The sequence below is a fragment of the Schistocerca nitens genome, chromosome 5, assembly GCF_023898315.1.
Source record: "Schistocerca nitens isolate TAMUIC-IGC-003100 chromosome 5, iqSchNite1.1, whole genome shotgun sequence".
Lineage (NCBI taxonomy): Eukaryota > Metazoa > Arthropoda > Insecta > Orthoptera > Acrididae > Schistocerca > Schistocerca nitens.
Window position 1 is genome coordinate 384,696,515 of NC_064618.1, and position 12,148 is coordinate 384,708,662.

The 12,148-nt window shown below is 44.2% G+C and overlaps 1 protein-coding gene across 1 annotated transcript in view; it reads left to right on the forward strand.

The window, feature by feature from the left end:
- LOC126260486 (venom carboxylesterase-6-like) overlaps positions 1-10,695 on the forward strand; it is a 123,744-nt gene extending 113,049 nt beyond the window's left edge. The window contains exon 10 of the mRNA XM_049957813.1: positions 10,129-10,695. Within this exon, the coding sequence (XP_049813770.1) occupies positions 10,129-10,447 (319 nt within the window). The 3' untranslated portion in view covers positions 10,448-10,695. The remainder of the gene's footprint in view (positions 1-10,128) is intronic.
- The last annotated feature ends 1,453 nt before the right edge of the window (positions 10,696-12,148 follow it).

A 12,148-nucleotide genomic window follows, 5' to 3' on the forward strand; every position in this document is an offset into this window, starting at 1 on the left:
CCTTCTTAAGATCACGCACGCTTACTTCTCTCCCAAATTTGTCGCGAAGTTTCGGTATTGTTACACGTGACTGTCGTTCAGTATCAAACTCTGCTCGCCGTCTCTGTACTTTTCTCTTGTTTCCACATTTCCAGTAACACTTTAAAACCTATTTTTTTTTCCTCCAAGAACACGTTTCCACTCATCTTGTTATTTACGTTCAGTTACTGCCAACTGAAAATAAACAAAAGAAAAATAAATGAATGACTACATACGCTGGTAATGAGATTACGAAATAATAATAATTAACACTTCCTTAGTTATTAAAGTTCAAACAGTGTAAATTTCTTTGTGGGACACTTGTGCTACAGGGTGGGTCACCTAACGCTTACATCGCAAATACTTCGGACGTGGAAGGCACTATCCATAAGTGGTTTTCATAGAACTGAATTACAGGCAAAGGCGCGTATTTGCAGACGTTGACGAAAGTGCAGTTTTCGACAACAGTTACAATTTTTTAGAGGAGACAATGCCTATTGACAATAAAATCCTAAAAGTAGCCTAATTGAGAATGGCAATGATGTTTTTTTCAGGAATCTGGTGCATGTAGTTTACGAGTTATCGTATTGTTAACATTGTAAACATCGACAGCTGTTGGTTCCATCCTATTGCTAAGCTGTTAGGTGACGACGTTAAGTTTGTTTAACATTGTGTTCACTGCGATTGCATTGCGACTGTCCGTCACAGCTGTGTGATAGCGGGCGTAGTAAGACCTGGTTTTATGGTGGTATTTCCCAAAGCGAAAAAGCGGACATGCTCATGGTTTGTGGCGATCGTAGGTAGTATGCTGTTCTTTTGTGTACCGTATACACTGAGAGATATCCCATTAAAAGTCAACCTCTTCAAACAATTACAGCTGATACGAAACGGCGTATGACTGCTACCTGCGCTGCAGTTTCCACTGAAATGCTAAAACGTGTGCAGCAATCTTTGCATGGCACACTGCAAGCCTGTACTGACACTGGTGGTGGCCATTTTGAGCACAGGCTTTGAGGGTACAATGGTTCTTCATGTGTTACACACCGCAGAGGTACTGCAATAACCTTTGCTTGTCTTTCTTTTGTTCGAAGCTATGTCCCATTTAACAAGACGACACCTCCAGGGACGTATTAACATGCACATACACATCTGTGTGAAATTCACATTCGTTTATGCTACAGTATGGAACAAACAACTGTCCGTGTTTACGATATACAGTAAACTACTTGGATTAAACTTCCCCAAGAAACACTACTGGTGTCCTAATTTAGTTTACTTTGATTCTGGTAGAGCCAATAGGCATTGTTCCATTGAAATATTTGTATCTTTTGTAAATATACATCTGAAAGTGATAACTCTCTTCGTATGCAAAGGCGGGTCCCAAACAACCATTCCAGTCTGTGAAATCCGCATATCAATGGCGCCTTCCATTATCGAAATATTTGCGGTGCAAACTTTAGGTGATTCACCCAGTGTGTAAGAATGAACGGTGGGAAGAGTGTACCCAGATACACTGACGGAACAATTGTGGAGATGTCTATCAAAAATGGCTCTGAGGACCATGAGACTTAACATCTGAGGTCATCAGTCAGATGTCTATCAGCAGCATCAGTAAGAGATGTGACCCCCCTGACACCCGTCCCCCATTTGCTCCTCCAACGCACACACATAGGTACTAGTGTTGTGGCGTGGAACCATCCTCAGAATGTCATACTGAGGACCGTCTTTCCACACGTGGAGCACATGATGTGGCAGCTCGTGAAGCTTACTGGCTGGAAGGAGACTGGGAGAACCAATCAAAAATCCGTACGTTCCTCATGATGTTTGCGGTATGAACTTTAGAGTAGTCTTTCATTTTCCCACTGCAGTACGTTACTTGATACCCTAGTCATGAAGATGTGACAACAGTGTTTACAATTCTTGTCACATACGGCTGAGCATTCAGCCGTCCTTATCAAACTTCCTGTTGTCATACCCAGTAGCTTCCCACAACATGATGGCAAGAGTTGTATGGATCTCGAGTACAGCAGTTTCCTGATCCTTCACTACATCGAGCCGGCTGGAGTGGCCGAGCGGTTAAAGGCGCTACAGTCTGGAACCGCACGACCGCTACGGTCGCAGGTTCGAATCCTGCCTCGGGCATGGATGTGTGTGATGTCCTTAGGTTAGTTAGGTTTAAGTAGTTCTAAGTTCTAGGGGACTTATGACCACAGCAGTTGAGTCCCATAGTGCTCAGAGCCTTCACTACATCGTCTACAGGCATTTTGACGTCGATCTGACCACCACAAACAGAACCAAGTCTCACCGCTGAGCAGTACAGGATGCCTCTGAATGTATCAGTTGACTGTGACTCTACGCCATGCAATTCTTTGTTGCCTGTGGTACGTTGTCAGAGGTAAGTGACGCAAGGCCAACTGTTTGTGGCAAAGCTATGTCTGTACCGTCTGCGTAGATATCATCAGTTACCATCCATCTATCCGTCAGAGCAATTTCAACCAGGATCCTGTCATATGATGGGAGTGGGGAGCTGCATATGAATTCTAAAGAGGTTAATTCGATTCTGGTTTATTAATTAGAGATTCCACCAGAACTGCTGAAGCTCTTAACGGTGACGAGCACGTGATGCCCAACTGTTGCTTGGGATGCATCCACCACCCTGGTCGCGGAGGATCGAACACGACAGAATCTCTACCGTAACTTCCTGGGAAAGCCTGAATATATTAACATTAATCACTACAACATTCTTGGTGCTAGCTTAGTACAGACCCTGAGGAACCATAAAACAGTTAAAGAAAATCCACTAATAGAAATTTTATTTGCCCCGGAACGCATTTCCTGTGAAAGCTCAGAATATTAATAAAATTTTCCTTCAGTCATAACAGTAACTACGCATGGAAAGAGAATACGATGTAACCCGACTTAAATCTGATAACCACTATTGTGTGTGTATTCTGTATTGAACTGGGGACCTAGAAACGAGGGAGAGGCTTCGTCCCACCGTAGCTCTCAGTGGTACACAACCCCACAACAGGCCACAGCAGTGCACCCACCCCACCGCCGCCCCACACCGAACCCAAGGTTATTGTGCGGTTCGGCCCCCCGTGGACACCCCGGTAACGTCTCACACCAGACGAGTGTAACCGCATATGTTTGCGTGGTAGAGTAATTATGGTGTACGCGTATGTGGAGACAATGTTTGCTGTGCAATCGCTGACATAGTGCAACTGAGGCGGAATAAGGGGAACAAGCCCGCATTCGCCGAGGCAGTTGGAAAATCGCCTTAGAAACCATCGACAGACTGGCCGGCACACCGGACCTCGACACTGATCCGCCAGGCGGATTCGTGCCGGGGACCGGCACGCCTTTCCTCTCGGGAAGCAGCACGTTAGACCGCGTGGCTAGCCGAGCGGGCTAGTAACCACTATACTTGATTACCGTCTATGAATTGACCATGGAATTGCAGATGCAATTGACCCATAAATTTAGTTGTAAGTAGACAGCCAATTTGAAGCAGAAATAATTACTTTACCAACCAAATTTTAAAAAAAGAATAACGTACTGTCACTTATAACCTTGAAAATAACCAAAGGTGCATTGGCAGACTAGCAACAAAGAAGGAAATAAAATAAGCTACTGTACTAAAATAGTATTCAAATACGATCGTTACGTCAATCAAAATACAACTTAACAAAGGGGTGATACCGGTAACTTCAGAAGTCAACGGCCTTAAGATGGGTATCACATAATTGCTTAGTTGACACTGCATACCGCCAGCGCAATGCGGCAGCACAAAAAATAATGGTTCAAATGGCTCTGAGCACTATGGGACTCAACTTCTGAGGTCATAAGTCCCCTAGAATTTTAGAACTACTTAAACCGAACTAACCTAAGGACATCACACACATCCATGCCCGAGGCAGGATTCGAACCTGCGACCGTAGCGGTCTCGCGGTTCTAGACTATAGCGCCTAGAACCGCACGGCCACACCGGCCGGCTGCGGCAGCACAAAAGGCCCACAGGCGGCTTTGTATAACAGGTCTGCCTCGCCGCCTTGACTAAATACGTCGCACAGCAATATGTTTTCACGTGTACGGTGCCCTGCCATTGTGCGTACTGTTGACTAATCACACCAACTATGTAGTGTGGGTTAACCCCTCTTCAGTGCGACAGTACCCAGATCGATAATTACAGGGCCGCGCGGTATTACCCGAGCGGTCTTAGGCTCTGCAGTCATGGACTGTGAGGCTGGTCCCGCCGGAGGTTCGCGTCCTCCCTCGGGCATGGGTGTGTGTGATTGTCCTTAGGATAATTTAGGTTAAGTAGTGTGTAAGCTTAGGGTTGAAAATGGTTCAAATGGCTCTGAGCACTATGGGACTTAACTTCTGTGGTCATCAGTCCCCTAGAACTTAGAACTACTTAAACCTAACTAACCTAAGGACATCACACACATCCATGCCCGAGGCAGGATTCGAACCTGCGACCGTAGCAGTCGCGCGGTTCCGGACTGAGCGCCTAGAACCGCTAGACCACCGCGGCCGGCTGTAAGCTTAGGGACAGATGACCTTAGCAGTTAAGTCCCATAAGATTTCACACACATTTTTTTGATAATCACAGTATAACTGTAATTACATAGCTAACTACAGTTGTACGCCACTACTAGATTAACGAAGGATTGGCACAACTTTTCTCGATGAGGCACCAGGCCACAGAAGACGGAACAGCTGTACAATACCACGTTCTTTTAAGTCAATCAACAGGGTGGATGCCTCTCGCGACCAAAGTGAAACCATTTCAAAACACAATTCCATTCGCGGAATCGTCTGAACAACCAAAAACATAGTTCTGAATCGTAGAATCCTTCCACACTGCAAGGTCCGCTGGCTCAAAACCAAACCTGGATCAAGTGATTGCCCTCCACAACAGTTACTTGATACCCGACTGCAGAAAACGACCAGATCGATGAAGCAAACAGCACAAAGCTGTGTTAGCGTGTACGTTTTCACAAACGCTGTAACACTTGGCTCCGACGGTTACCTACGCAAACTAAGCGTTAGTCAACACACCGTCGCAAGCAAATCCTATTTGGCAGCTGCTAACCTTCTTGTTAGGTCAACATCCTTGCCGCACTGGTAACACCGGTTCCCGTCAGATCACCGAAGTTAAGCGCTGTCGGGCTGGGCTAGCACTTCACATCCGGTCTGCCGCCGAGCGCTGTTGGCAAGCGGGGTGCACTCGGCCCTTGTGAGGCAAACTGAGGAGCTACTTGACTGAGAAGTAGCGGCTCCGGTTATCGTAAACTGACATATGGCCGGGAGAGCGGCGTGCTGACCACATGCCCCTCCATATCCGCATCCAGTAAAGCGTGTGGCTGAGGATGACACGGCGGCCGGTCAGTCCCGTTGGCCTTTCCAAGGCCTGTTCGGACGAAGTTTAGTTTTCAGCTTTTAAACCTTGTTATTGCAGTCAGTCCTTACTCTTATACACAGCAGCAACGTGAAGCAGGGTTATTCTTCGCGGTGTTGTGCCATCCACTGATTATCTTCGTGTAAATGGTGATTGAGTCGAAAGTTAGTAAATTACAAACGCTACTAACAACTTCGCTAACAACTGTGTAACGATCTGCTAACACTCCACCGAACACTAGGAAGCAACAGCACAACTCACCGGGTTGTACCTCTACTGTGCGAAACAACTAAACATATCGAGCAGCAGTAATTAAGCTAGACAAACAATGAAACCTTTTACCAATATCAGGCTCACAAATTGCGACCATGTCCTGCAGAATCGAACACAAAACCTGGACTACGGCAAACGCCGAAACTCGCCATAGCCTCCGTGGAGCCTCCAGACAACTTTGTTATCGCACTCACTGACGGCATGCCACTAAGAGCTTCCATGCCTCGTGATTCTTCCAAGCGTTGGCAGTACCTCCCAATAACAGTACGTGAGTCACCGCTGACGAATGTCGACGAAACCAGAGGCAGTATTCAGTCGGTGGGTACGGCGTGAACTCAAAAGCGTCGGAGAGGAAACAAACAGGCACACAAACGAGTCATCTTATGCTCTTCTCATCGTGTACTCCTTGTGGAAGGAAGTGCCTTCTTTCCTTGCCACAGTGTTCTCCTGAATCCATCTCGTCGCCACTCGTCCTTTGTCTGCGCGATCTGTCGGTACGATGTTCCCACGTCCCTCAAGCCAATGAAACTGCCTTTGCACAAGTGCACGTCCTCTCGTTTTACTGCCTTACCATCTCCACAAGAAAAGGAATCAGCAACGTTAAATACAGCCATCAGCCACTGTGTTCTCACATCATTATACATCTGCAGGACTGTCTCTTTCTTCACAGAAAGCACTCGCATATCCCACCGGCACGGAAATGCTAGAATATGACTTAGTAGCATTCGACCCACACTTTCATTGTCTAACACGTTCCAGTTTCGTCATTGAATATTTCTCGCCTATGGCGACAAAATCCAAAGGCTATTCATAAACTAACGGCCAATTGGTTGTTAAAAACAAACAAATGCTTCTAGCTTAATGGCGATTGCATGGTTGGAAAAGGTGCGTAAGTAGAAAGCGACTAAAAATAACCGATATTACTGAGGCTCCCTTCATTTGTGAGATACGTTGTGTCATACGCTTTGTGCAAATAGAAGGAATCAATGCTGATGAGTCTGAGTTTCAGTTGTATCTTGTGCATGGGGAAGAGGATACGAGTTATGTGTTGTGAGGGAGTTGTGGGGAAAATCCAAGATGATCACACACATATGCATAACGAATGTGGTCGGTCAGATATGAGTGATGCAAGTGAACGTGATGACTATGAACGTGTTGCAAAATTTTATGAACATGTGTTTCTCATTTCATGGATAATCCTCTGTAACACTGTCATCCTTTCTAACACTGTCACAGAGAGATCAGATTGTCATACGTTTTGTGCTCGGTGGGTACCAAAACGTCTCACTGATGTCTACAAAACTGAGTGAATAGGTTCTTCCTTAACATTCCTTCAGCGCTGCCATGAAGAAGGGGACGAATTTCTCTCTTAAATTATAAAATGTCAGTAGTTGGTATTTTTTGTGATCTTTGCAAGGCGTTTCTGTCTTAGAAAAACAAAAGCGTTATGGAATTTATGGCTTTATGCACAGCTGGTTTGAATTGTGACAAACAGAATGCAAAGGGTTTTCCTGATTAAGTCAAACCATTTCAGAAGCGTAGAAAGTTTTAGTGACTGCGTAGAAATCACAAAGGGAGACCATAGGGTTCAATTTTGGGTCCACTCCTATTCCTTGTATTTGTGAATTACCTCCCACTTAACATTCAACAAACGTAGTTGGTACGTTTGCAGACAATACTAGTATTATAATAAATCCCATTAGAGAGAAAGCAACGGAAGAAATGGTAAATGATATTTACCAAAGAACTATGAACGGATTTTCAGAAAACAGACTTTCCATATATTTTGGGAAACACACTATATTCGGTCCTGTACAGCAAAACGTCATACCAACAACTGACGTAACAAATGGCCAGTATCCAGTAAACAGGGTAGAGTACTCCAAAATTTTGGGTGTATATATTGACGAATTGGAAGAAGCGTAATACTGAGCTCCTCAAGCAATTAAGTTCAGCTACTTTTGCTCTTCGTATAATTGATAATCTTGATAACAGACGAATCAACATGCTGACGTATTTTACATATTTGCACTCAATGAATAGGACTAAAAGAATGATATGTTCACTAATGTTAACATTAATCACGAGTAAATATCTGTAAACTGACTCATTCGACGTCATTTCAATAAAAGAATCATTAAAATGATCTATGGCATATGTAACTACCTCAACAGAATCATGACTGGGGACGACACACTCTGAAACTAAGGAACAGTCCAAACTGGATAAACACTAGTTCTCTCAATAAACGAAAAAACTTTTAGCAGAGGCTGTCAAACCAGTAAAGTGATGGTTAGAGAGGTTTAGAATTGCAAAGGAATTTGGAACACAGATTTCATGAGAGTAACACGTAAGAGTATTGGCTTATTATGAGACATTGACGAAACACAAAAGGTCAGTCTAAAACAAATTGCATGTGATGACTACCGAATTAATCATTCTCCATCACGACAACGCATAGCTCCCCACTGCGTATCGAGGGAAAAAACTCAGACTTTTTGGTTGGAAGATTTTTCATCGTCCTCCACATAGTTTTGAATTGTCGCCACGCGACTTTAATCTCTTCACCAAGATGAAAATCTGGATGACTGTTTAGTACTTCACGACAGACGATGAGCTCAAGGATGCTCTCAACAAGAGGCCGAAGCACAAGGCGGTACCATTATTTGATGAAGGGATAAAGAAGTTTCACGGTGCGACAAATGTCTCAGCTTGGGTGGCGTCTATGTGCAGAAGTAACATCAAGACGTAAGTAAAGACATAAGAAGTTCCGTACTATTCTCTTGGGTAATGGCCGATCGGAAGTTAATTTATGGATGACCAACATTGATCGTGTCAGTAATTGCGAGGTGGTAGAGTTGCGCTCTACCAAAACTACGGTTCTGTTGTTTTTGTACGGTACATAAATGAAGTATTAAATGGTAGGTTTACGGGTACCTTTGGTAGGTAAAGAGACACAAATGAACGTGTGAGGTAAACTGGGAGCCGACGACTTCTCTTTGTTTTTTATTTGTTTAATGGTTTGTTTTGCACATAATTAGATCGTTCAGTATTAGCCCATGTGTATGTTATGTCATTACAAATATAAACAGTAATTTATAAGTAATAATATTTAGTTCATCGCCTAACTTCTGGACTTTTACGTAACAAAGCAATTTCTTATGTTGCATGTACAGTTTATATGCACAAACATAAAAACTCCCTATAATCATTGTTGTTATCTTGTACTCAACAGAAAGTTTTTCATCACTATCAAAGGCAAGAGTTTCCTGTTATTACTGATAAGTGCGGAAGTTGTTTAAACATAACAGTAACGTGTTTTATATAACGTAGATGAAGTTTTGAAGCGGAGTTTGATTTGTTATTGTTATGGACTGTTTTTTAATTTTCGTTTTTTGGAGATAAAATTACGTTTTCTAGTGCTCAATGATAAATCTTTATTGTACATTTTTATTTTTAGAACGACATCTGTTTGTTTCACGTTAGAAATTAATGATTTTTGATTAAAATCTACATTAACCATTGACAGTTGCACTTTTGCAGTAAATGCAGGAAGATAACTACGTACAATAGAAGTGTTCTGTAGGTTACGCGGCACTTTATATAGGGTGAACGTTAAAAACGCTTTTAAATAATGTGATGGGTGTGTCTGAACATGAATGTCTCTATGATCCACATTCGAGAGTGCATTTTACCTCCATGTCTTATTTAAGCTACTGATCGGTACGAGGCGAGGGCATCGGCGGGTGGCTAGTACTGGGTTCAAATGGCTCTGTGCAGTATGGGACTTAACTTCTGAGGTCATCAGTTCCCTAGAACTTAGAACTACTTAAACCTAACCAACCTAAGGACATCACACACATCCATGCCCGAGGCAGGATTCGAACCTGAGACCGTAGAAGTCACGCGGTTCCAGACTGTAGCGCCTAGAACCGCTCTGCCACTCCGGCCGGCTGGCTGACCGAAGAGCAAGTAAATATTCCTCCCCTTATGACCCCTCTACACTTGTAAACCATGCCATTCTCCTTCCGCTCCACACATTCCTTTCAGCCATTGAGTCTTCTTTCTGTAGAAGCATGAACAGAAAAAAGACTATATGTCGAAAATAGTATCGATTGTTTTACGTAAACTCTTCGAGATCTGTCGGAGAATCTGAACTATCGATAGTACTTTGCGGGATTAATATTTATAAGAGTGGTCACCAACAAAATACACAAGATAAACAGGTGGTCGGTGAGGGAACCGGAATGATTAAAAAAATTGCTTTAACATGGCAGATTGTAGGAACTACGGGAGAGTTGGTCACCCTAGTGTCTGATCGCATATGTTAAGAGAAAGATCGGAATGAGGTAACGCCGGATAGAAACGCAACGCACCTAACGTCCAGGTAACGCAGTTACGATATTAACTGATCAAAGTGGCCGTTCCTGCAGGGACCCGACCCCGGAGCCGGACCCCGTGCTGGACGACTTCTCGTGGCACGACGCGGTGTTTGCCAACTACTCGTACCTGCTGCTCGGGGAGACGCTGGACCTGGAGAGCGGCGGCGTGCGCGGCGAGCGCGTGGCCTTCTGGGAGGAGTCGCTGGCCGAGGCGCGCGCCGCAGAGCTGCGGTCGGAGGAGGAGATCCGCGACGAGCAGCGCCGGCTGTTCGCCCAGGAGGAGGAGCGGCGAGCCGCCGAGGAGCGGGCGGCCGGCGGCCACAAGCCCGAGGAGGTCACCAAGGACCAGATCAGGAAGATCGAGCTCTGACGCCGCATCCTTGTATTTGTACAGTGATTTTCATTACATGACTTTTTTTTCACTGTGTGCAGTATCATTCCCTAATATCAGCGTCTATAAATATTTCTCTTTCGGTGGAGAGGGGTCACCTGTAATCTGGTTTGGTCAGGCCCCCAACGACCGTCTCTTCATCTTACAGCAGCACTTACACTCAATCTATTCATTTGTTTAACGAATGGAAATTGCAGAATGGAATAATGACAATATTATGAAAAGCATAGACTGCTACTCGCCATATAGCGGAAATGCTGAGTCGCAGGTAGGCATAACAAAATGACTGTCGAACAAGAAAGCTTTCGGCCAAAGTGGCCTACATTCGTATTAGCCAACATACATACAAACACTCACGCAACGCAACTCACACATGACCAGTTTCTAGCTGCCGAGGACTCACGTATGTGTGTAGTTGTCTAATTCGCATTAAGGCCTTTTTGGCGGAAAGCTTACTTGTTTGACAGCCTTTTTATTGTGTCTATCTGCGACTCAACTATTCATTTATTTGCTAGATGTATTCCAATCTCTGTCATCACCTGCAATTTTCACCCTCTATTGTTCCCTCAGATATCATGGAATTCATTCTTGATCTCGTAACTGTTTTTTCTTTTTTTTTTTTTTTGTTCTGATGAAGGTCTGTGTATATGTATTCCAACGTCCACATTGTTTCAACTGAACAACGCAGGCGATATGCTTGAGTAAACCCCACGTGATGAAAAGATTGGCCATCTTCACCTGAAATTATATAATTTACTCCAAGTAACTGTTACTAAAAATAATTAGAAGATCTAAAGTTGTGTACTGAAGTAACTATCCTTCGAAAGTCGGTATTGTGCAGCGCACTGAACAATACTGTAATGCGTGACGTCACAGTACGTGTCTTGCAGTTACGTGGGGGAGTTGGAAAATAAGTTTCCTCTGTCGACTGTGGTCAGAGTTTTGTGTGAAAGAAAAAAAAAAAAGAGAATGAGACAGTAAAGATAAGACATATCTTTATTTTTTTACGTAATTTCCAAGTACATTGAGACATTTGTCATACCACTTTATAACCTTCAAAAGCCTTTCAGGAAAAAAAAAAAAAAAAAACAGGGCGTTGCATACGGAAGAAGCATTGAACGACTTCTTCGACGTTACCATTGCTGCCAAAGCGCCTACCGCCGAGAGTCTTCTTCAAAGCAGGAAACAGATGGAAGTCACTTAGTGCGAGATCCGGACTGTAAGGAGGATGGTGTAGGCGCTCCCAACCAAGAGTTGCAATATGGTTTTGCGTTGCCGTCGCCGTGTATGGTCTCGCATTGTCATCCAACAGTAGGACGCCAGCTCTGAGAAGACCAGGCCGCTTTTTCCGAATCACCTCTTTCAATTTCGTCAGAGTGACACAGTTCGGCGCAGCATTGATGGTTGAATCCTCGAGAAAGTCCATCAGCAAAACTCCTTTGGCGTCCTAGAAAACCGTGAGTAGCACTTTACCTGCAGACGGAGTGCTTCTGAATTTCTTTCAGACAGGTGATGACAGATGTTTCCACTCAATGGATGCGGCCTTCGATTCGGGGTTGTAATGGTGGACCCACATTTCATCCCCCGTCACAATCCGAAACAGAAGGTCATTGACAGATTCATGGTAACGCACGGGCTGTTGCAGGCTGAACGCCATGCGTTGTTCCATGTGTGTCGGGG